General features: G+C 45.5%; 1 protein-coding gene across 4 annotated transcripts in view; it reads right to left on the bottom strand.

Moving 5' to 3' along the window:
* The window catches only part of ITGB6 (integrin subunit beta 6), a 382,803-nt gene that overhangs the window by 63,891 nt on the left and 293,058 nt on the right, over window positions 1-25,854 (bottom strand). For 3 of the 4 annotated variants that reach the window (XM_069616349.1, XM_069616348.1, XM_069616350.1), the window contains one exon: window positions 22,431-22,550. In XM_069616349.1, coding sequence (XP_069472450.1) covers window positions 22,431-22,550 — 120 coding nt within the window. Of the gene's footprint in view, window positions 1-22,430; window positions 22,551-25,854 lie in introns of those variants that run through there. The other variant, XR_011274731.1, reaches the window with a different exon arrangement.

The following is a 25,854-nucleotide window of genomic DNA, read 5'->3' as shown; positions in this document are numbered from 1 at the left end:
GGATTGAATACCACCGGTGGAAGCTAACTTCGGAGACTCAGAAAAAGTTGAAATGTTTAGTCAGATAATCTAACAGTCCTCTTGCAAACTTTTTAATGAACTTAGTCATAATGTGGGTGGGTCCTGTTGCTCTTGTCACGTAAAACAAATGCAGAGATAGTTTTGGGACAGACCAATTCAGGAGAATCCTTAGCCCACAGTGATGCCGGAAACAAACTCAAAACAAACACAGAACGCTGTACAGAAAAGTGTGAGTCCCACTTCATCCGAATCCAACAAGCTGTTATACATTTGTGACCGCACAAGATTCAATACAAAGTGAGTGGGTGTTTCAATGATCGCATTAAAGTGAAACATGGCAGAAGATACATTTGTACTTAATACATTTTTTTTCTCTTGTTTTAACGTATATCAATCCAAGATTATCTCCAACTCAGTTGGGCCTCTGCTTTTAGGACAGGCGGCTAGGAATTCACATCATAGTATACTTCAAATTCTGTTTTTTTACCCCAACACGCTTCATCATTCTGAGGACGCAACTGTCCTCCTCTTTAGCGACCATCTAATTCATTACTCTGCTCTGGCGTCATCCTATGAAGCTGGCATCTAGTGACGCAATTGAATTTGTTTCTCTCGGGTTAATTAATAATGAGTTGAACAGATCTTCTTGGAAATCTCAGAAGGCTTGCATGTTTGCCATCTCGATAAATACCTTAATAATGTACCCTAACAATAATATCCTTTGACACCATTTTAACCCTTGACGTGTGCCTGATCACGCAAAGGGTTTTTGGCAGTTGGCAACAGCCTTTCTCTTTTGCTATTTTTTTGATCGTAAGACTTTTTTTTTTAGACTTTTAATTTTAATTTTAATGTGACATGCGTATACATGTAACCTTACACATAAAAAGAAGACAGCCACCTAGTAGAAAAATTAACAATACAATGTCATAATCCACAATCAACTAAAATATCATAAAGTTAATCAACTGCAGTTAACATTTCATAAATCTATTTCCTATAAATATTAGATTCAAACATGTGCAAGTTTAGAAGATATCTTACAACCGTAATTGTAAACCGAGTCTCCTCCCCAACAGACAATCTCAACTAAAACTCTTCTGTATGTATCTGGTGAATGTTCGAAACAAATCTACTCAAATACAATATTTGCAGGTTCCTAAGAGCTCTACAATCAGTCAAGAGGTGTCTAAGGGTCTGGACGCTATTATCATCATTGCATAGAGTGCATTTATCTGTCAATGTATTTGTACTATCACAAATACATCTTAGCTGACTGATTAAAAAGAGGTTCATTCTAAATACAAAAAAGGTTTCTAAAATACTAGTTAGGAAACCTAGTCAAATATCTTGGTCAAGTCTCCAAGGGTTTATCCAGAGGAGAGAAGGACAGCTGTATCTTCATCCTAAGCATCAAGTCAATTGTATCGACCCAGTCACTTTGGTACAGGAGTTTTCTTTATCCTACATGGGATCTCAATGAGCTCTTCCTCAGTACAATATATTCGATTTAGAAGAGAATCTGCTTATTAAAAAAAGTCAAAAACTTGGCCCCCTTGTTTACCCTGAGTCTCCTCTTTAATATGTGTGTACAGGGAATCATCACGAGCGGTGAAAGTGTTTCTATAAAGGTTAAAACATTCCAGTACAGATTTCCCCTCATTGAGGATAAACCCAGTTCCAACCTGACTGAAACTATGGGTAGTGAATTGGGAAGACCCAGAGTTTTTTTCCAAGACCGAATCTATGCTATTCCAATTGATACTGTCAGTAAAAATAGAAACTTCTTGGCCATACAATAAAGAGGGGATGGCTTTCGTTTTTATAAAATTTGATTAGCAGTATCAAAGTGAATCTGCAGTACCTAAATGTAATTCTCTTCATTTGCACCACCAGTTGGTTAGCTTTAATCTATCCAGTCAATGGTACCAAGCGTGCATAGCATCTAAAACAAAGCCCAAATAAAAGATTTGATTCAAGAGAAAATAGGGAGTTGGTCAATATTCCAAGTATATCGTAAGGGTTACTGGAACAAGGAGCAAATCTGATAATTGTTGTTTTCCTCAAATTGATCTTTAATTCATTTTTCTGTGCATTCTCTTCCACTGTTCTTATAAAATATTGCAATCCCTTCTGGGTCCTATTCAAAAGGATAACATCATCCGCATAGGCTAGCAATTGTATAAGGAGAATTTCTAAATGCAGAGTGACAAAACGCTTTGCTGTTAAAACATAGCCCAAGTTGGCATGGTAAAGACCGACTAGGCAGGGGACCAAAACACAGCTTAGCCGTAACCCCCTCTGGGCAACAATATTTCCAGAGACGCAACTCTGCCTACTCACTCAAACCTGTGGAAAAGTATCATCATGTAATTTCAGGTGGTTCGAAAGGAGATTTTCTGGGATATGTTTACTCCATAACTTATCCCATAAAAGACTACAATTAGTTCTATCAAAAGCCTAGGAGAGATCAATAGCTGCTGTAAATAATGGAGATGCTTCTTTAACATAGGCTTTCTGTTGGAGGCAGTTCATAAAAAACCCATTCAGCAAAGTCCCCATTCCCCTTCGAAACCCTGTTTGATACTTAGGGTGGATATTCTTATCAGCGATCCATTTTTCATTATTCCCGCAGCAGTAGATTTTAAAAAATCTTGCATTCTACATCAATCAAAGGAAGTAGTCTTTAGTGAGAGGGATTTATACAATCGTCTTTTTTAAAGTTTGGGATTATAATCAAGCCTCTCTGTGATTGCGCAAAGGATTGATACTTAATAATGTAAGTGAAGAGTAACGCAAGAATTCTAGCCCATAAGGCCAAATTAGCCTTTAATACAGAATTACTGAGGCCATTTGGCCCTGATGCTCTTGAGGTTGATGATTTTTTAATTATACCCTCTGTTCGTTAGACATCCAAGTTTAATGACCATGAGTTATTTGGCAGATTTGTCTCATATAGGGCAGTAAAATGAGCTCTCCAAGCCACAGGTTATTGCAATTCCCCATTTTGAGTGCAGAGTTTATTAATAATCTCCCAAATATTACACGCGTTCTTTCTAGTAACAGTTTCCAACATGTACTCACTATCTTTTTATAATAGAGAATACCAATGACCCCTAAACCAGTGTTTGTATTCCGTTTTTTTACTTCCTTTTCAGCAGCAGTCGTATTCGTTTTCATTACCTGTCGCAAAATGCATCTAAAACCGGCTTTCCATACTTGGACAACTTTATCAAAGCAGTGAATGCACTGCTTATAGACGGGCCTTTGCACTTCTGCAACATAATTATGGTCTAGAATTAGTTTGGAAAATCCATCTGGGGTAAACATCATCAACTTCTTTTCCAAACTGTTTTGTCAAAAAATGTAATTCAATCTTTCATTAAACGCATATATATTCCCAATTCTGACAGCAATGCTATTCCCACCGGAGGCAACTGTTAGATTAGTTAATTGACCTGTTATCTCATAGCTAGTGTTGATGGAAAGGGATGCTGAAAGCACCTTATGGGCACTAGCCTTCGTGTCTATTAATGCCAAGTTATTACAGAGGTCAAATAAACCTCCCGAAAGAACTATGGAATCAATACAGGACAAAACAAGATTGTTTGTCCAGGTAAAAGCAGCTGGTATATCTCCTTGCACGTTCCCGTTTACAACGTGAAGATTCCAGTCCGTGAAAGTGCACCTCCAGGTCAAGCCGTTTTGGGCATTCCGATCCCTTGTGCTGGCATGAACACTCTTTCCTTCAACATATTGAGAGTCTGAATTAAAATCACCCCCTATATTAACATGGTTGCCATCAGTACCCTCTTTATATACAGATAAAACTTCATAAAATTGCAGCCAAAAATCGGCTAAGGATATCAAAGCAGGGTTAGAAGTATATACACATCAACAGAATTATAATGCTGTCAGTGACTCCCCTGAAGGTACACTTGGCTGCCATGATTCCATAGTAAAGGCTCTAACACATTTCGTAATTTGTATTTGTATTTGTTTTTTTTTTATTTGTACAGCGCAGCCAGGCCCGAAGTTCATTATAGCACTAGATTTAACTGCAATGATGAGCCCACCCAAGCCCTTCAACCTTTAGAGGGAGTAGCCTCTTGTTGCGTAAGCACAAAACCATCAATGAATATTGGAGTCGTCGGCCAGGTTTCCTGCAGAAGTACCACTGTATTCCTGTTAGAAATGTCTGCGTCTGTCATGGTCATATTATTAATGAAGCTATTAGAGCCGCTGGACCAGGCCCCCAGTCCCCTCATTTGTTAAAGCCTTTTGCAGGGCTACATGGCAACCAAGCCCAATCTTCTGACTGCTGACCAGAGTGAGTACAATTACCTGTAAGATCAACTAATCGACCATCACAGGGACAACCTTGTATCCTAACTTTAAGCAGTTCTCCAAAGCCCCCTCTCTCCCACCAAACCCTATTATTATAGTTAGAATTGCCCTTTTGGAATTTTGCATCATCGAATGGAGGGATATCATATCCCATTTGACAGATGACATCAATTTCACCAAGAAGCATATTCATGACCAATTTGTATTTTATAGCCACCCTAACGATATTAGTCTGATTATCGTCCGGGAAATACTCTTGATCAATATCTGTAGAGGTTAATAGGTGAAGCTGTGGGATACAATGTAGGAGGCCAAGTATATTTTGTTGGTTTAGTGTAATTCCACGATCTGGGCCAAATAAAAACTCTGGCAGGAAATGATGCTGATTAGGGTCCAAGCCCTCTCGTTGATTATGTTAAAAATGTACACATTTGCAGCCATCAAGCTGAGCAACGTTCATCATTGAATTCACAGCGGTAGAGGTTTTGGTACCCGTAGGTTGAGTTATAGGTGCCGATGACCGAAATGAGACCCGGGCGTTTTACCTCAGTGGTTTGTGTTTCCATTGAGACTGCAGATTTGAAAGGGGTAGGTGTTTTTTCACAGCTGGAACAAACCCCCAATGGTACTGAACAGGTAGATGCAGTAGAAACACCTGTTTATGAGTATTGATCCACAGTACTATTTGAAAAGACCTTTTTGATATCCGTCTGTAACCCATTGTTAAACATCATAGCAATAGTAGTTTTAGAAGTTTGTGGATCTGTATTCGGATTCAAATTTGTATTGAATTTGTACTGCTACTATTTTACTCCCTGTACATTTTGTGATTGCTCTATTCACTGGGTCCCAGAATAGTCCAGTGAGACATGAGCTGTTAATAACTTCAAAAGTTGCATGGCTTTAAGCAGCGTCTTCCTCTGAAGTATGCAAATTCCTTCAAAATGTTCAGGAACAGTGGGCCTCATTACGAGTTTGCCGGTCCGGATACAAAGGTACCGGTAAGCTTACCGGTACACTTGTATCCGGACCGGCAATCTCTGAGTTGTGCCCTGCCCTGGTCTGCCCTGGCGGAATGAAAGGCACCAGCGAGCACAGCAAGCCTGTAGAACCAGCACGGTAATGAACCGTGCCGGTGCTACAGGCATCCCCATTCCCATTGAGCCCTATGGGGCTGAAATGGGGATCTACCGGCTCCTGCACCCGCGAAAGGGCAATTACTGGGTCCGGCGGGACCAGAATACCCTGATAATTACCCATTTGCATGTGCCGGACTTTCTTGCTGGTTTGGAGGTAGCCTTGATGGTTATACCAGCAAGGCTACCTCCAGCCTCGTAATGAGGCCCATGTGTTTTGTTTTTTGCTTTTTTCCATTTGTGGATTTCATGGTTGTTCTTTTTGGTGGAACGTTCGCGGGTTCAGGGGCAACTGTTATACCCTCTTCCACCGTCCTGTGCCCAATAACAGGGGTCAGATTTTGTTGTGGCAGAAGTTGTGCATGCATACCATTGGGTGCACTTTCCAAGATAATTATGTCTCTTTGGGAGGTAATAGCAGATTCAGTCATTTCCAATTTGAGCTTTATTTCTCTCAATTTGTAGTATGTGATTTGACTTTCATTTTTATATTATCATACAGGGCGACAAAATAATTTAACACCATGTTTAAGGCTGCAAATGTTGAAGGAGTCAGTTTGCTGGAGTTTATGGACCAAATTTGGTGAACTGGAGCTCGCAGTTGAAATGAGTCACTTTTTGGATCGACATTATGTTCCATCAAAAATGAAGGCGTTTGATTGAGATTCAAAATTTTAGAAGCACCATTTCTACTTTGTCTGTGTGAAGGGTATTTCTCTGCACCATAATCACTATTAATTAACAGTATGCTTTCTGGGATCTGGTTTGATGGTTCAGTTTTCTTAAAGTCATCAGCATATCTTTGACCAGTTTTCTTAACTTGGATGAATTTGTGGTAGAGAAAATATATTGGCCCTCATGGAAGTTTGCCAATCCGGCAACAACGGTGCCGGTAAGCTTACTGGCACCGTTGTTTCCGGACCGGCAAACTACACGTTTGCGGGAGGGTTGCCATCCTGCCCGCCAGGTCTGCCCTTGTGGGTGGAACGGCGCCCGCCCGCAGACTTTCACTGCAACACCGGCACTGTTATTAACGGTGCCGGTGTTACAATGGTCCCCACTCCCATAGAGTCCCATAGGGACTCTATGGGACTGGGGAACAACATAGATACCAGCGCCTGACTTACCGACAGCCGGGGTTGTAATAGCCCAGTAATACTGGCAAGCCAAGAGGCGGTAACTGTTAATGGGTCCGGCGCCAGCCTGTCGGATTTACTGGCACGGCTACCGCCGGATTCGTAATGAGCCCTATTATCTTTGAATCACTGCATTTGGAGTCCGAGTCCGTATTACGGGAGGTCATGTTTGGATTCACTGGTTGAAACAATTCTTTAATCTGGGATGAGATCTCACTCACCACAATTGAGTCTCTTGGCAAATATTGCCGAATGTACCATTACCTATACCACAGTTTTCCAAATCCCACTCTCAGCTTCACCTCTGAGTAAGCGACTGTAGACAAAGATTGTGACGCGCCATGCAGCACATTTTTTCAAATATATTTCCATAATGTGAGAAGCTGGCAAGTAATATATCAATCCTTGTGCATATTACACAAACCTGGGAGTAGAGATATTAATTTCACATTCAATATGCCAAGATTAGCTATTTAATTCTTAAGGTTTTCTGAAGCCTCTAGTCTTTGAGTTTCTGACAATTTTGAGTGGTCTGCACCTTCATTCATAATTAAATTCTGGTTGCACCCTAAACCAGTTTTCCTTTTGGGAAAAGTGATATTTTGGAATGCACTTCCAAAAGAAAATCCTCTGCCCGGTGTTTGGTGCATATATATTGACAGTGGCGGAGGGTGCAGGTTATCCATCTCAAAAAATGCTTTTATGATCATCAGGTGAGCAATTTCAATACATTTCCCCCTGGACTAGTCCTCAAGATCTCATATTGGAAAGAGAATCTAGGTCAACAGTCAAGCATGCTGCTTGCCCTGCCATATCTCCTATTGACTTCTCATTAATATTCACCCTCTCACCGACTCATGGAATCTCCACTTTGAACTCGGCTACGCATTGAGCCATATGCCTCCTGAGCCATGTTACTTACTGCAGAGTTTCTAAGCATACCAGAAGGTCATTCTTTGGAAAAGCAACCTGCCTCTTAAACTTGGACTTGCTCCTTCCTACCAGGCTTCTTCACCAGAGCCCCTTCCTACCAAAGCCTCCATTGTCACTTAAGCTGGGTGGCTGGCAAAGGTTGTGTTAATAATCTCAGATATCTGCATTACTTCTCATGAGTTGCAAAGGGGCCCATTGTCCTGTGTTTTCTTATCTGCACTCACGCCATCAGTGGTCATCCATTTTGAGCTCTGTTTTTTGATGGCCTTAGTCTACTGTTGGCGCTGTGATAAGTGGATGAGGTTGAAGGCTAGGAAAGCTTTTCACTGGCTAGTACTGTCTTGATGTATTTCCAGCTTACATTCACTTCAGAGATGTCACATGACGTTTGGTAACTGGTAAATTATTATGAAGGCCACAGGGATGAACGTGTTTTATCTAAAATTGCTACCCACAATGTAATCCTTATATTTGGATCCGATTATTGGTTACCAGGCTAGTTATAGTAGTACACTTTAATGGTCACAGACACCTTGTCACCACTCGATTCCTGTGGGTGGCTTTCTACTCTCGAAAGCCCTCTTCTGTCCCTCCAGACCTTGTCCTTTTTTCAAAGTAGTAACTGTTGTCAAATGTAGACATATTGTACTTGACCGTGTCATTGATCATAACTCTCTTTTTTATTGACTAAAATGGCTGTTTCTCGGACACATATTGTCACTATTCTGACCCAAAGCACCCCTAAGTTGTGACTAATACAGCCGCATGAGGGGGTTGTCTTTTTTTACCACTAGTTAGCTCTTCATCATTCAAAAAGAGTTTTTATAAATGCATATGCGTGCTCTGCCCCCAATGCACGCGGTTGCCTTGGGCTGAAGGTAGGTTCATGTACGCTCAGGCATGCATTATCGCCAGAGCCTTTCTTGACTAGCGGTTAGTCCACTCACCTAGGAAACAAGCAGCCATAGGCCCTGTGAGTTTTATCCTCCTCACCACTGATGACATATTATTAATGTTCATCTATCCATCATTTATAATTACAATTCTGTGTGCAATGTAAAGAGATCACCTGAGAGCTTCAGAGTAAGGTTCTAATTTACCGTACAGTAGTCACCGGCTACACACCAGCACCCAACACCCAGACTTTATTTAATGAACAATATTATTTTTCATAAAATAATTGCACCAGATTTATTTGCAATTCTGAGACTCATGGTACTGCATCATAATGGGCAAATCGGGAGCATGATTTGATGCTGGACATGCATCCCAGAATGGATTGGGCTATGTTGGCATGCATGTATGTGACAGTAAACTGACAACTGCAAGGTGATGTGAGGTTGTTTTTATTGTCAAAAATAACTTAACTCCTCCAATCTCTTGATATTTTATTCTTTCTTTACCCTGAAACCTGCTGTCAAATACCACTAAGTAAAAAATGTACAAATGATGCTCTTCTGCACCGCCCTCTCTTTGCCAACAATCATCCAGGGTACTTTGCGCTTTTCTTGCATTCCACGTGCACCGGGAGGCCTTCCATGTTAGGTGATAAACAGAATCTTCTAGGTGAACCTGGCAACCCCCATAGCAGGCTATCACTGCAAAACGAACATATGTCTGCATGATAGAACGTTTTCTTTCTAGTTCAGCCATTTAACAAGATCTAAAGTAATTACTCCATTACAGTGAACCTGCATATGTTATATGCCATTTTAAGCACATTGCAGTAGGTCAGGGGTCTGCAACCTGTGGCTCTCCAGATGTTTTAGACTGCTCATCCCATGAACCCTAACCATTGACTATGGTGGTAAGGGCTGATGGGACTTGTAGTCCACAACATATGGAGAACCAAAGGTTGCAGACCCCTGCAGTAGGTGTGCTGCACCGGATGTGCTGATTTTGGGTAGAGCAGTGGTCACCTAGGAGGAATGTGTTGGGCTGTAGAATGCCGTCATCATCCTAAACCTGTACATTTTCTTCCTGGTGACCAATGGTCGAAGGGGAGAGCTTCCAGAAGCAGGCGTCACAGTCATGCCACCTTTTAAAGTCCTATCCCACCTACATGAGCAATGCGTTTATTTATTGGGTTTCCATAGGGCAGCGCGGCTTAGTACTCCCTGGTGCTATTTTCCTTTTATTTCATGAACTCCTTCCAATATGTCTGTGCGGGTGCTGTTTCTGCCCTACACACTCTTCCACAGCTATCTCCCACCTGCAGTGCCTCAGCTGTGCATAGTGTCTGAGGGCTTGGAGTATCGCAGCCACAGCTGCCCGGCAGCCAAATGTCAGCCCCGCCAATGATGGTTGACCTTATTTATATCTTAATTACACTCACTTGTCTGGAGTCACCTGTCAAACGTAGCACCCAACCTTGCCTGGACATTTGATCAATGGAACGATTGCAGAATTGCACTTTGAGAGATGTTTCTGTATGTTATTCCTAAGCATCCCTTGTATGCCCTATGCGAAAAAAGACAATCCTTTTCCCAACAAAAAAGTAAAGCACTTGCAAAGAGGCTCACACCCAGTCACAGTGGAACGCCAGATGCAATGCACAACTAATGCTCTGCTTATGACGCTCACAGAAAGGTTTATGAACCCCCAGACAGGTTCCATCACACCTCTGATTCCATTCACGGAAGTGCTTTTACTTTTTACCCCAGCAATGCATATTTCTTAATATAGTTTCCATAACTTCACAATGGCTACTGAAGTCCCTGACTGTATTGTGGGTAAGATGCAAAATTGTATTTTGCACACCCGAGCAGGTGATCACTTATTTTTCCCATTATTCTGTATATATTATTTGGTTCCTCCAATTAATAATAAATACTTCTTAATATGAGCCTGTGGCTTTGGTAGCTGGGTACTGCTCCCAGGAGTCCTGTAAGTAGTTCTCCTGTCAGTCAAAGTGATTAGCAAAGCACTCCTCCAGATGAACAATGCTCTTTTCCTTTTTCCTTTTCCTTTTGCTGTCCTCTTTTGGCATTTTTTAATGGTTCCTTTTTGTTGGCTTCAGAAGGCTTTATGTAACAAAATAACATTTAAAAATAACAAAGGGAAACAAGCATTAATCATCTAGGGGGCGTCTAACATTTCCACTCACGGGACTTGCTGGAAAGGTAGTATGCAGCTCACAGCCCAGTCACAAACCCTGCCCTCCTTCGTAGCAATACTGTGAGGGGGTGGGGCTGAAAAGCAAGCAAACCAATGTGCGAACTAGCCAAAGATGCCAGGGTGAGGGCCACTGCACAACAACAAAGGGGTTCAAGGATGGCTTTGCATAGCCACTTAGGAGGAGGTGCCGCTTTGCATTTCAGAAAAATAAAGGAAACACAAAAAAAGTACAGAACTGGCAGAAAGGTAGAAACTTACCTCAGATGGATACTCCCTTTAGCACTTCCCGGGGATGGACCCATTATTTTGTCTTTCAATTTGTAATCCAACAATGGCCCTCATTACGACCCTGGCGGAATTCGGAAAACGATGGCGGAAATGCAATACCGCCATCGAATAGCGCTCGGTGCGACTATGACCCGTCACCGCAAAGTACGAAGCCACTAGCGACACCGTAGTGAACGCCAACGCCAACTGCACCAAGCACGCGCGCGCGCGCCATGCCAAACCGTAAACACCACCATGGCGCAAGGGTACGCCAATTCCGACCCTAGCGGACATGTACCTAACGCCATCAAGCATGGCGGAATGTACCATTCCGCCATGGTGAGAAGTACGGCATCGCGAATCAACCGTAAACGGCCCCACTGAGTGCCTGTACACCGCTCCCTGCCCACAAAGTACAACTCCCCGTAGGTGCAATGAAGCCACAATGCAACCAGTGAAATGTACAAGTCACCCATGCATGCCAACGAACAAAAAAACACAACAGGGGCCAATGGGAGCTGCAGGGCACAGATGGCACGAATACAGACCACAGTCCCCCACCAAGAAACGCACGCAAACACAGGCACCTGTGACCAGCAATATTCCGAAAATCACATCATTCCACCAGTCCACCTGGCTGACCGGCATCTGTCACACAAAACCCAATCCCCCGCCCCTGAGCATGACAACATTCAAACAGTCATATTGGCAGCCCCCATCCCTGACCTCACAGGCTTCGTAGGCAAACGCGCCCAGTACAGTACCACGCAACTAAACTCCAAAGCTGGAACCCAATGCAGATCTCCTCACAATACATCGCTCCCCAAATAGGCATATGCCACATCACTTGCAAAGAAGAACGCTACACGGGCCAAATCAGAATAGAAATTTAATGCACAACAAAATCACCAAGCCCATACAGCCATCAGGCCATGAACTCCAAAACACATTTCACCATTGTGGGCTGCATCCGCAAGAAATGACCAGCCACTACTTGTGTGACGCCCTGTTCCATCATGGTACACAGAGCCACATTCACGTACGAAAAGGCAACATGGAAGCGCACAGAACCGCAGGGCCGTCCCAATGGGGAGGCACTAGTCCAGCTGAAAGGCCGAAATGTTGCTCCGAGCCACCAGTACTGCGTAAGGGCATGTGGCCCATTGGCGATCGTCCCATAAGATCGTAATGCTGCTCCACTGATTAACACGAAGCAGCAGGTGTCGGGAGTAAAACCCATCTGCAGGAGTGGCATACAGATGGCAGTGGCAAAAGGGGAGGAGATACCTGTCAACCAAAAGAAAAGAAAAAGAACAGAATGGCCATCAGAACTACATTCCAACAACTCACTTCAATGATCACACTAAATCCACAGCCATATGCATGCTAGCCCACTCCAAAGGTCCATCACCACCCAAAAACCACTTGCGACACATAACTATCTATATCGAGGTGTAAACACCATCACAAACGAGTGTACCTGTGCATGCGTCTGTCAAAACAGAATCCATCAGATGGGATTGGTAACGTGCATGGACACAAGTGTCTGAGGGCGCGTCGAGACAGGGAGGGCTCAACAAGGCCAGATAGACGATGGTCCCACTATGGCAGCCCTGCATCACATAGCGTAGGGGAGGCGGATCGATCCCAAGAAGCCCTGTACATGGCAAATCACCTGCCCATGCATCCATTCATCATTCCCTCATCCCGGGATCAAAACGCCTGAATATTTACTCACATAACATTAGAAATATCCATTGAGTCTGTGCGTTATGCAGCCTGCAAAATCCACAGTGCCCCAGCCCGTAATTCCAGTGTAGTGAAGTAACATGTATTTGGGAACGTCCGGCCTCATTGCCCACGTCGCTATTGCGCATCCCATACTATTCATATCAATCATTGCATCCTCGCCATGGCCCCTGTCCCAAGGACATTGAACAATAGTACGTTATATTTGCAGTCAGACCTGTGGGCATTTCCTCGCCGCCAGCTGAAAACCGAAAGCGCCGCCCTTCGAATTCCTCATTTGCAACATCACGTCGAAGAGGCATCTGTGGCCGTTTGAAATCACTAATTAATCCATCGAGTGCGGCTGTGTGTGAAAATGGCAACTGCCTTCACCCACAAATGGGACGCCCCGCCCGTCGTTGCAACTCGGTACAGTGATGCATGAGGGCCCACCGTTACTCGAGTACTACGTTCCACTGACCCTTCACAAGTCTGTTCGCGACTGCACAGATAGTATGTGAAACAATGGGACCACAGCAGAATGAACATATCAACCAATGTTACACGGCCATCGGGTACAAATACATGATTGCAATAGCAAGATGCCATTCCCCGAATTGCAGCGTTGTGCGCGGGACGTGCTCGGCCAAAGGGGAGAGCAGTTTGCACAGGTGGAATGAATCACCACAGGTGGAGGCCATACAGCCTGATAACACATAAATTGCACAGCCAGTCTCCTCCCACAACCACACCGAAATGCTACCGGCAGGACTCGCGATGTTGGCCCTGGGGGACATGATAGCACTGCAAGTACTCCAACTCCAAGAAGAAGACGAACACCAACTACAACCGGCCGCACGGAGGAGACGCAGTAGGAGGAGGAGGGCAAGGCAGGGCCAGCAAGGGCCGCCAGCACAGCCACTACCACCACGCAGGCAGCCCGCAATCCCACGCCTCCGAGCACATCCGTTCAACCTCACTGATGAGCAGATCCACACCCTCTACCGTCTGGACCGGGACACCATAGCCGCCATTGTGGACATGACACAGGCTGACCTTGTCAGCATGATAGATAGCCCAACCGCCATCCCACCCCTACTGAAGGTGGTGTCTGTACTCCACTTCCTGGCCACAGGCACCTACCAGCACACAGTCGGACAGTTGCATGGCATTTCTCAGCCACTGTTCTCACGGACACTATTGCAAGTGCTCGATGCCCTCCTGCAGCACGCAGACGACTACATCTCCCTACCACGCTCGGAGCAGGAAATTACCAACACAAAAGTGGGATTCCATGCACTTGGCGGCATACCGGGTTGCATTGGTGCCATCGACTGCACCCATGTGGAATTGGTCGTCCCACATGCCATGGAGGCCCAGTACCGCAACCGAAAACAATTTCATTCTCTGAATGTACAAATGGTGTGTGACTCCAACAGGATCATTACACATTGTTGTGCCCGATTCCCTGGATCAACCCATGATTCTATGGTCTTGAGGAACTCTACAATACCACGCTACATGGAGCGACACGCAGGGAACAGATCCTGGCTACTCGGTGAGTCTCATTACATGCATGATAATGTGGGGTATGTGATTCGGCAATGACCTGGCAGGAAGGGGGGGGTGTGCGTACGTAGCAATGGCATTCCACATCATACGTTTATCGTCCACATACAGGTGATGCTGGATATCCACTGAAGAGATGGCTCCTCACACCAGTCCGGAACCCACGGGACCAGCATGAGGAGGACTACAACCATGCCCACTCACGTACCCATGTAGTCATTGAACAGGCATTCGGCCTACTGAAGGGTCGTTTCCGCTGCCTCAGCAGGTCTGGCGGGGCACTCCTGTACCGCCATGAGAAGGTTGCAAAGATGGTGATGGCATGTGTCATGCTCCACAACATGTGCGTACGTAGAAATGTGCCCATGCCCCCTGACGCAGAACTGCAAGCACCTGATGATGGTCATGATGAGGGTGGGGATGTGGCAGCACCTCAAGGAGTCTGCGAGGCACCGGAGGGCCGTGACATTCGTCAGCATCTCATTGATGTATGCTTCTAGCACTCACGCCTGGTGGCTGATACATGGACACGGGACTCGTGGCACTGTGTGTGTCTGGGACATGCACAATATGGACTGTACGCCTATGATGGCCTAGTACACAAAGATCAATGTCCACACATCTCATTGGTTGATCGTGCACTGTTTATGGCATATGTGATATCATGTAGTACACCCTATCGACCCGCCACCCAAGTGAGCCCAACACACCCCCTCCACCCTCCTACCTCCCCCCCGAACACCAGTGTCCAAAGATGCTCATTGTCAGTGGGCTGTCGCTATTGCAAGCCCCCTCTGCGGGTATCAGGGGCACCCCTGCCTGTGGAGCGCAGGTTCCTCCCAGATCTACGTTGGGGGCTGCCCTGGACGGAACTTGCAACGGATGATGTCTCTGCCTGCTCACGTCCATGCATGTCCCTAAGGGTTTGCGAGAGCTCAGTGAGCACACGGCGCACTGCGGCAAGTTCGGCACATACGTCCTTGGACGTCGCATGCAGTTCCCCCCTCAGGCTCTCGGTGCTACTCTCCATTTGTGCCCTTAGTGTCTCTGTACCTCTCTCCATTTCTGCCCTAAGTGTCTCAGTTGATGTTTCTATGTCTGCCTTAGTGCCCCCACATTCATCGGCATGGTCCTTGAGGAGCGTGGCCAGTTGCTGCTGTTGCACGATTAACTGGTCGAGGGACTGTTGCCTCTGCTGGGCCATGGCCATTTGCGGGGGTGTCACAGAGGGGCTGTTGTCCTCATGTTGCCTTGCCACAGGGCTTGTGGGGGATGGCCAGTCGTCGTCTTGTGGGTGCCCCTGCGTGGTATCCTCATGTTGTACGGGATGGGACAGACAGGGGGATTGGGACAGGTCATGGATGGATCTGACTTCGACATCCCCGTCTTCTGTGTCGGAGCATGCTGCCATCAATGGGGTGTCACCTATGGTGCTGCTGCCACCAGAGGCAGTGCCTTCTGTGGCATCCGTTGGGGGGACCTGTGGTGGTGGTGTTGTGGGCATGCTGGCTGCTGGGGTGCCTGTTGATGTTCCCTCCTCTGTGCTGCCACCTGATTTGTGCTGCTGCCGTGTCTTGATGCATGCAGCTGAGGTGGAGGGTCTTTGGCCGTTGGTCTTGGCCCTCTTTGCAGGTGTGCTGGTAGGGGTGTCCTGATGCTCGTCGTTTGGATCGGACCCTGTGGTGGAGTAAAGGAGGGCGAGGGTTATTAATGGGTCTGTGGGTATTGGAATGGCATTGTATCACATGCATTAGGGTGGTACCTGAGGGTGATTTGGGTCGGGGCCTTGGAGGTGCTTTCATTTGTGTGTGGGGTGAGGGTGCAGTTGTTTGGCAGCCTGCAGTTAGGGTGTGCCTGCTGCACGTGTAGTGCGTGTTTTAGGGGTTTTTAATTATTTATGTATTTATTGTGGGTTTTAACGTGCGCTATCAGGCCGATGTGTGTGGACGTTCTCCTGGACATGTGTTTCTGTTGCACTATGTGGACACATGGTACTTCACATGGATGGACTTTGTGGATTTGGCATTGTTTTATTTGGCCCACCTACCTGAATCTTCGGATGTCTGCACTCCTTTCTCCATCCCTCCGACTCCCTCTATGCTCTCCATTCCGATGGTGGAGGCACAGATTTCTTCCCAGGGGGTCAACTTGATGGGTGATTCAGGACCTCCCCCGGTGGCTGTGGCAATGTTGCGGTTGGCAGAGAGTATGCTGCGGACGCGTATCCGCAGGTCGTCCCATCGCTTTCGGCATTGCTGTGGGTTGCGGGGTGCGGTCCCCACCGCACTTACCCGCTGTGCCACCAGAGCCCATATGGCCTTCTTGTTTGCAAGTGCCGTCCTGGTCATTTGCGTGCAGAAGACGACGGCAGCATTCTCCTGGAGGGTCTCTGTAAGCACGGTGAGTTCCTCACGGGAGAAGTGGACCTGCCGCTTGCGGTCGCACGCTTTCTTCGCTACTTTTCCCATTTTTCTTGGTTTCGCTAGGGTGGATGTCGGGTTGGGGTGTGTCTCAGGGTAGTGTTTTTAGTGGTTGTGTGGTTTTAGTGGTTTTATAGGTGTACGGCGGGATGTTTCCCGTTCCGGGCCCATGTTTTAACTTCCGTTTCCGTATATTTCCGGTCACCGTACTTTCCGGTAGGCGCACACTGCGGTGTCCGCTGTGATGGGTGGCGGTATTGCACCTAGGGCGCCGTACGGCGGCGGTGTGGGCCGTTTTGGGGTCATTTCCGCCATCGCGGACTTTGCACTTCCGCCATGCCGTGGTGCTCGTGCCCGATGGGTCGGAATGGGCCGCACTTTGCTCCTTCGTGCAATGGCGGAAACGCTATTTACGCTGTGGCGGTCCGGTCAGTCACTTTCCGCCAGGGTCGTAATGAGGGCCAATGTGTTTAAAAAAGAATATTGCACAATCCGATCAAACTGTTTTAATTTTGGGCCGGTTTAGATCACAACATTGTACATTTTTAAAAGTATGCCACTTGCGCTAAATTCTCTCTTCAAAGTCGAATATCCAATTCTTCACACAACCAATGCTCTGGTTATGAGTCTCGAACAAGCGTTTATCAGCTTAAACACTGCATGGCATTCAACTATGTGCAGTGGATGGCATTCTGTGCAAGCGACCCCATGCAAGATCCCAGATGCCACACAATGGAGGCTGGTTCCATAGCTGCAGAGCACCACAGTCAATAGTGGTGTGGCAGGATTCAGGAACCTGACCCTGTCAAGATGGAGTTGGGACCCCTCTCAACCTGGGGCAGGAGATCTACGGGCGTGTCTGCCAGAGTCAGTCATGCCCCAGAGGCAGGGGTTGGGAGTCACTTCTACCTGTGTCTGGCTAAATGTGGTTAAGTGCCACTTCTTCTTGCCCATACCTGTTGTGCCCTATGCTGGCCAGTGTTTCTTTCTTTGTCCGTTAGGACTACAGCTACCAGAGGTCCTTGCAGTGGAGACTTGACTTCAGAAATCACAGAGGAGAGAAACAGCAGTGAGCAGGAAGGCAGCAGAACATGTCAGACCGGCAATTCAGACGATCTGTGTAACACGGGCACGGACTCCAGAATGTTTTGCTTACAACATGCCCCCTTCACGGAGAGACAAAAGACCCATTGAGGAAAAGTGGGTGGGGCTTACGGAGCATTTTCTGTATTTTGATACATTTAACACATCCCAGGGCCGAGAAGGCAGCAGTCATTGGCCCGAGGAATGAAAACGGGGAAAGGTGTTGCATAAAGATAAGCTGGGGTCAAGGGAAAAGAATGTGGACCAAGACACCATGCAGAGGTCGGACAGTAAAGTGGAGTGTGGAGGAAGATTACAGAGAGTGGCCCTCATTAAGAGGTTGCAGGTAACCATGCCGCATTTAGTGGCATGGTTGCCTCCTTACCGCATACCATGCCCGGGTTCCTCAAATGAGGACTTACCGGGCCATGCCAACCTTGGCGGACCCGGTAATTCCTCGTCCGAGGAACCCGGACCCGGTCCATCCCCATTCCCATTCGAGCCCCCTTAGGGCTCAATGGGAATGGGGAAGGAGCTAACAACGGGCCCGTTGTTAGCTACCTGGTCTCCTTGCGGGACCCGGTAAGGACGCCTGGTTTACCAGGCGCCCATTGCAGGACCCGTGAGGAGACCTCGTAATAGGGCGGAATGGGTTTACCGGCACCATTACCGGTGCGGGTAAACCCATTCCACCAACCTCCTAATGAGGGCCATTGTGTGCACAGTAAGGCATTGGTTAGTGAGAGAGAGTGGTACTTAGGTGTGAGAGGGCGTATAAGGTGAGTGAACGAGATTAAGGGACAGTGTAGGGGTGTGAGTGGTAGTGATTGACAAAGGTGACTGGGGGAGGGAAAGGAGGGTGACTTTTGGAGAAGCTGTGGATGGAGTGGAGATTAGTGGGAGAATAGAATGGTGGGAGGAGAGAGTAATCCAGAGTAGTGGGAGGAGAGAGTAGTGAAGAGTAACGTGAGAAGAAAGTAGTGGAGATTTGTGGGGAGAGAGTAGTGGGGTGTGGTGAGAGGAGAGAGAGTAGTAACAGACAGAGCAGAGAGGAGCAAAGAGAAAATTGGAGGGACAGAAGAGGGAGAGAGAGAGTGAAAAGGATGAGACGGTGGGAGAAGATCAGGAAGGAGAATAGGAGGAAGAAAAAGGAGACAGGGAGAAGATCAGTGCGAGAAATACGAGGCATGAGAGGGAAGGACAAGTGGAGACTGGGCAATTGGAAGGCTCCTATTCCATTTGTAAAGACCAATTTTATTTTGTGGGACCCCTAGAAACCCCCGAGCAAAACAGCTTAATAAGGCGTTTGCCTTTAGGCCATCAGGGACCGCCCGCCAGTCAACTACTAGATATTTATTTATTAGAATTTTCTTGTTTAGCACTGGCCCTACCCAGAGGGACTCGAAGCGCTTTACATGGTTTCAATATTGAAAAGGTAGGAGGTGAAAAAAAGTAGTTACAAGGAGAGGAGAGGATAGGAAGATGAGCATAGACAAGTGAAAGCAGTGGGGACGGGCAGTGTTATGTGTGGGGAAACGGGCATGTTTTGAGACTCTTTCTGAAAGCGGTAGTGGTAAGATAGTAGGGGTTACCGATCTCTATAGACAATCGCGGGATATAGCGATGCATGGCCTAGGCAGGGAGCAGCCCACGGGGGATGAGAGGGAGAGGGATCACCATTAGTGTTGAACCCCTTCCCAAGCCTTTGTATAAACACCTTTGAACCATTTTCAAGGGTTGGTGTGTTCTTGAGGCCATGCATGGCAAGTAGCGACAAGGGCACCCACATCTGACCCAACTGTAGAAGGGCTGTGAGCCTTTTACAGTACTTTGCTTTCACTTTGCGCACGCCGGCAAAGTGCTCTACACTACCAGTGCGCTGGTTGGAAGCATGATAAAATAAGCTGAAGCACAGCATTGGACAGTACATGATATGATATGTTATTTATAATGCACTTAATACCCAGAGGTTTCTAAGCAAGGACCCGGGGATCGAACCCATGTTGCTCCCTGTCGTCTTGCTTCCAAGGTGAGCACGTTGCCCCTGAGCTATCCTCCCGAGACAATCACTAAGCACCAGTGATGGCATTCACTGGCTGTAATGAAGGAGAGTTTGAAAGGCAAGAGGCCGGGCACCGCACAACAGAGGCATATTCCATGTCAGTGGAGGACGCCCATCAATATTAAAGTAACATGTCAAGTTATGCTATGTTATATATGTTTTAACCTGCGCCAAATCACTACCATAGTGGTCTCAGAGTGCTTCACTTGTACAGTGAGTGGGAGTGTTGTATCCCCACCAGGGTTAAACCAACTGAGAACATAAGAACAATACAAAGAAGCTTACGACTCCCTGAAGAATGAGCAAATCGGCGTCCAGCTGCACAGAATGAGTCATTTTGTCAAAGCCTGGGCTACTGACTGAGCTAAGCCTAGAGTTGTGGAATGCTGCCAGTGCGACTTCCTTTAGACTACCCTGCATAGTCTGTGTGTATATCTATATCTATCGGTATGGCACAGAGACAGTATGATTAGATATTAGAGAGAGGTTTGTGTGAAATTTGGGCAATCATGATTCCTCCCTTTTAATAATGCTCCATGGCATGGCACCCTGTGACACCAGGCAGTGCAAATACCCCACCCTCACCCCTAGTAGCTTCTGTGTGTGCCTGTTGTGACCAGAACAGCAATATAACATTCCCCCTCCCTCCCTCTCGTTCCCATGCTAAACCAGCTGAGGACATTAAATGGGAGATGTGCAATACAAAGAGAGGTGAATGGTGTTGGTAACCAAATGCAAGAGTATGCAATGGACAGAGTTAATAAAGTAAATATGTTATGTCTGGTCCGCGATGATTGAAAGTAGCCAATGCTGCTGTTCTCAGTAGTGTTTAAAGACACAGTAGGGCCACCTTCCAGCACTGAGGAGTGAGGAGGGAATCTTTCTTGCCGTTAGCCAGCAATGCAAGCACCAAGGTGCTCTGAATGGCCATACACGGTCTATTCTGTAGTTGGAATAAGAGTGTGACCCTGAAAACAGTTCTGGGTTAGGGTGGCTTCCAGTAGGCAGGTTTCCTGCTGAGGCTTTATCCCTGTTGTTCCTGCCCAAACAGTCATTGCACCATGCCAGCAATTATTTTAAGGATTTCTGGGCTGTTGTGGTGACTGGGCTTTGGGGTTGCTGGGCTCCTCTGCAAATAATCTGCATATAAAGCTCCTCTTTCCAACCCTATTGCTTGAGCTGCATTTGCTTAGTTAGCTTAACCGGTGTCACTGCAGAGTCTCAGGACAACCTTCAGGCCCACAATGGAGAGAATGGGCCTGGGAACGCACATGAATGTGCCCCTAACATGGAGCCGGGGGCAAGAGGAATGTTAATCTGCAGATCATAAACACCTGGAAACTCTTTAACCCCTAAGTGCCAAGGACGAGTATGCTCGTCCTTTTTGCATAGACTTGCATAATGCAACGGGCAGTTTGCCTGACACCTGTCACAATATCAATGAGTTCACAGTAAAGCTCACAGCCAGACACAGGCCCCTGTCCAGCAGCACGATAAAGGGGGAATTGGGCATTGACCCCTGTGTGCACCTGCACATGGCAGAGACTTGAAATGGTGTCTGTGGAAGCAAGCATGGTGCTCCATTGATTTCAAAGGATTGCGTCTGGTATTTCCTAGAACAGGGAAAAAAGGCACGCTCCATTGAAATCACGTGGGTACATGATGGTTCCTGCAGTGCATGAGCAGTTCCGGCTCAGTCCGGGAATTCGCGGATAAACTTTGGCGCATGCAGGAACTCGTAATGAACCACCGGCAAGGAAATGGCCGAAGGCGGATGAAAACCCAGAAAGTAATTTTCAGACTTTTTTCTTCTGCATCCATTTCCTGAAGAAATCCTATTGCCGCACAACCATTACTGAAGATGCCTCATTTATCAAAGTGCTATATACTCTTGGTTACCATCATTCCTAAATAAATTGCCACCCTTTGGGAGCACCTTAACTTCTATTACCCTACCTTGTTGTTTTGCCTGTGAAATTTAATCAGAATGAGGATAGGAAAAAAGGGCAGTAAACCTTCTATCCCCGAAAATTAACCACCTCTAAACAAAATGTTTTGATAAATAATTTGATATGGAAAAACCTGGCCTGCATGCACATGCCTTCATTGTAATGCCAAAGAGAGAATTGGGGTGTGGCTCCCTCTTTTCTGGTTTTGCTGATATGTAAAAGAGCGCACCAAATGTGGGGACACACGGGGCCTGAATCATAGAAAAGGCGCAAAGTCCCTGCAAAGTGCTTAGTGCGTAAAACAACTTTGCGACTAATTGTATGCTAATGTTTTTTGTGCGTTCTGCATTTTCATGGATTTCTATCCGCAAGTAACACGAGGCGCAAAGAAAGTAGAGTAGCACCCAGAACGCCCACAACTCACCCTGATGCAAATCAAAACTAGCCACATACACCAACATTTGCACCTACCATATCCCCACCATCAAGCACCACGGTAACACAGCAGCGACATGTAATGTCGTGAAAACAAACGGTACAGGGTATCGTGAAAGTGTACTGAAAAACAACCCAATTAGACGCCAACGTTTGGTAGCGCAGCCGTAGCTTATTACAGCTGGTCTTCCAACATTGTACAATTCAAGACTGTGGGAGATGCTTACCTTTCTGGCTCACGTTATAAATGACCGTCATTCCCAGATCGTCGGTGGCCATCATGAATGTAATCAGACAGTCGTTTTCACCTTTCACAGAGCAGAGAACCGAGTCCTCATCAGGAAACTCTGCAAGAGAAAGAACCGTATTTAAAGGTCAAAAGAGATCCACAATGCACAGCTGAAAGGCTGGACAAACAGTCAAAAAGGGGGCTGCGCATGAATAATCAATAATGCTAGTGTTCTTTCCCCCAACCACAGCTTTACTACTATTTCATGAGCTTCTAACGATGTTGGATGATGTCTTCTTTCACTGTCCAGGCTAGTAATTGTAGCAAATACCTTCTCGGTGACTTGCAGTATACTCTCTCTAGGACCTGCTTGTATATATTTGTTAATATTTCAGTTGTACTCATACTTGTAAATATATATGTACTCTTTGTTGGATGACTGTAATAACTTGACTTTTTGTAACCTATTTGTAACCATGTAAGCTTTGCATATCCTTACTGCTGCGCCCTGTTACCTTCGGGTTATGCGCGCATTAAAAAGAAAGAAAGAAACAAACAAACAAACAAACTTCCACAAGTTAACATTGTCATATTTATAAGAATACTTGCAAATTTAGTGAAAAAATATATAAATGTACCTTTTGTGTTCCATAACCTTATTAGTTTTATCTCAATATTTAAAATATAAAATGTCAAACTAGCACGCCCCCTTTGATCTTCAAGCTCAGCAGTAGATCATTGATAATAAAGGCTTATGAATGTTATGGTATTAATTGCTCTCACGTTTCTGTTTGTAGTTTTCATGTTATGTTTTAGTCCGGTACTTTTTTTAATGCATATTTTATTTTAAAACATGGCAGCAGAACCTGTACGTTTGGACATTCATTTTTGTGTTTTTCAGAGACACGCCAACGTTGATGGCACTTCCACGTGACCAGACACGGCATTCCGGCATTGGAAGATTGAGCAGGGAGAATCTTCTCACTTCTGTGAGCCCTTTTCTTATTGGCTGCCTGCAGTGTGAGCCCCTTCCGTACTGGCTGTCTGCAGTATGGGCTGTTTCACAGGCTAAGGTGGTTATCACCCTCTCTCAGTGGGGAAGCCTGGCGGTGCTGCCACCGTTGGGACTAAAGGCTTGGTGGCTGGTCTCGTCTGCCCTTTTTTTGGACTTTTCAAATAAATACAGACAGAAATTAAACGTATTTATGTCCGAATTGATCAGGTTTTAACATTGAAAACAAAAAGCAGGAGCCCGAACCACATTTTATTTTAATTTGACACTTGGATTGTTGCATTTTTCACTACAAACATTAACACATAGAATAATTCCCATATCTTTAAGGTTTACTTTGCCAGCCATAACTAATTCCTAATAAAGCACCTGTCATCATTTTTACAAATGTATCATTTATGTGATTATTCATTTTTTTGGGAACATTTGTGAAAGGCAATCCTAGCCTCAGAATGCAACAGAGTGCTACTATACATAGAACTGGGGGCTGGATGGGGCAAACAGCATATGCACATTCTCAGAGTAGAAGGGGCGCAAGTGTGTGTGTGTGTGGGAGGAGGAGTTGCTGAAAGGTGGCTTGCATTCGGAGAGCTCCAGTTCATGATGGCCCATACATCCAGAATTTAAATAAAAAAGTTAAATTTCCATATTTGCCCAGACAAATAGCTCATGTGTAAACGTCTGAACTGTTGAACCATCTGCAGAGCACTTTGTTGACCAGATAACCTGTAAACAGACAAATTTTGCATCTCAGTGCTTTTGAGTTTCCCAGGCCTACACGTAGTCTTTGTAACTACTGCCCATACCCCAGTTACTACTGCCACATTTAATTGATTAAATCATAGCCAAGGTGGGCCAATGGGTAGACTATGTAGGATTCTTAACAGCATCAGTGTGATCACTTAATTTCTTAAGGGTGGCCTAACTCAACCAATAATCTTTTTTATTTTGTGCAATATTTAGGTAGCTTTAAGAGAAGCAGTGGCACAGTTGTCCATTTAACAATATTAGATAATGATTAGCTGGTCATGGCATAGCATACACCGTTCTAGCATATCTTAAAGGTCAATATCAGTCGGTAATTCATAGGGTCACTTCTGTCCCCCTTCTTAAATATCGGAATTTACCACTAATTGCTGCCAGGAAGAGAGCGTAGGCCCCTGTTACTTATTAATGGTCATTGAAAAGGTGAAACGTATAAGAAACTGTCTTCTTTTGAATCGGAAAGGCATATTGATATCAGTTGCATTGAGAGCTATGCGCAGTATAAGAACAGTATCTTAGTTTAATCCATGGATTACACAGGCCTCTATGATGTGTCTTTGTAGATGCGTAATTGTCAACCTTGTTCCATTGCAAAGTCCCACTGATGGCATAAAATGGCGAAGTAGCATAATTACAGCACCTACTTTCAGTTTTAGCTCATTAGGAGGCATTCATTCAACAGCGTTTCCCTCTTTCGAGACTGAAATGTTGAGCCGGTAATTAACTGTTTATTGACACTGGAACTGCAGGGCCCTGTGTGAAGAGAAGAGGGGTTGGAAAGAACTAACTGCATAAAACTGTGCTCATTCTGTTTGTTGAAATGATACCTGTTGTTGAAGTGGAAGGGCACACAGGGGTGCACATTGCCATTTGGACAGCAGAGGGCAAACTAACACTGATCAATTGCATCCGCTGAGTATGGAAACATACGTAAGCATTTTATATATATAGATATCTGATGACAGGTTTACTGTATTTAAGGTGAAATAATACTATGCACCAACTCTCCTGTTCACCTGCCAATCTGCAGCTAGAATTGTGTGAAGCCACCAATCTGCAAATCGTTTTCTTCTTTTTTTCAGATTGTTTTTACGTGTGTCAATCTTAATTGACCATCTTATACCTTTATCTTATATTGACTATTGCATATATCTGCCGGTCTTTATTTCGTTTTTCATACATCCTCCATCTCCGCACCATTTTAAACACTTCATGTATAAAGCAAATTCTAGCACAAGTCACTTTTTCACCTGACAAATTGTGTCATATAATGCTGCATGCAGAAGTCAGTGATTAGACTTCTAAAATTAATGTCACATTTTCCTGCAGAAAACATTTCGCTTGCTTAGAATGCATGTTTAGACCGTACCTGAATGAGGAAAACACAGCAACTATTGCTAGAGCATAGACTACGGAAATGCATTGTTACTTGGAGAAGCCAAAAAAGATCTTGTGAGATGTCAAGTAATGGAAAACGATGCGGTACGTATAGTAAAGAGAATTAAAACTAGGGAACACATAACAACGGGACGAAAATCTTTGCATTGGCTAAGAGTAGAAGACAGAGTGAAATTTAAGTCAATGATACATAGGTGCCTCTTTGGAGACGCGCCCTGCTATTTCAAAAACCAATTCGTAAGATACA

The sequence above is a fragment of the Ambystoma mexicanum genome, chromosome 9 (genome assembly GCF_040938575.1).
Source record: "Ambystoma mexicanum isolate Mex_15411 chromosome 9, UKY_AmexF1_1, whole genome shotgun sequence".
NCBI lineage: Eukaryota > Metazoa > Chordata > Amphibia > Caudata > Ambystomatidae > Ambystoma > Ambystoma mexicanum.
Note: the sequence above shows the minus strand (reverse complement) of the source record. Positions and strands in the feature narration are given on the sequence as shown.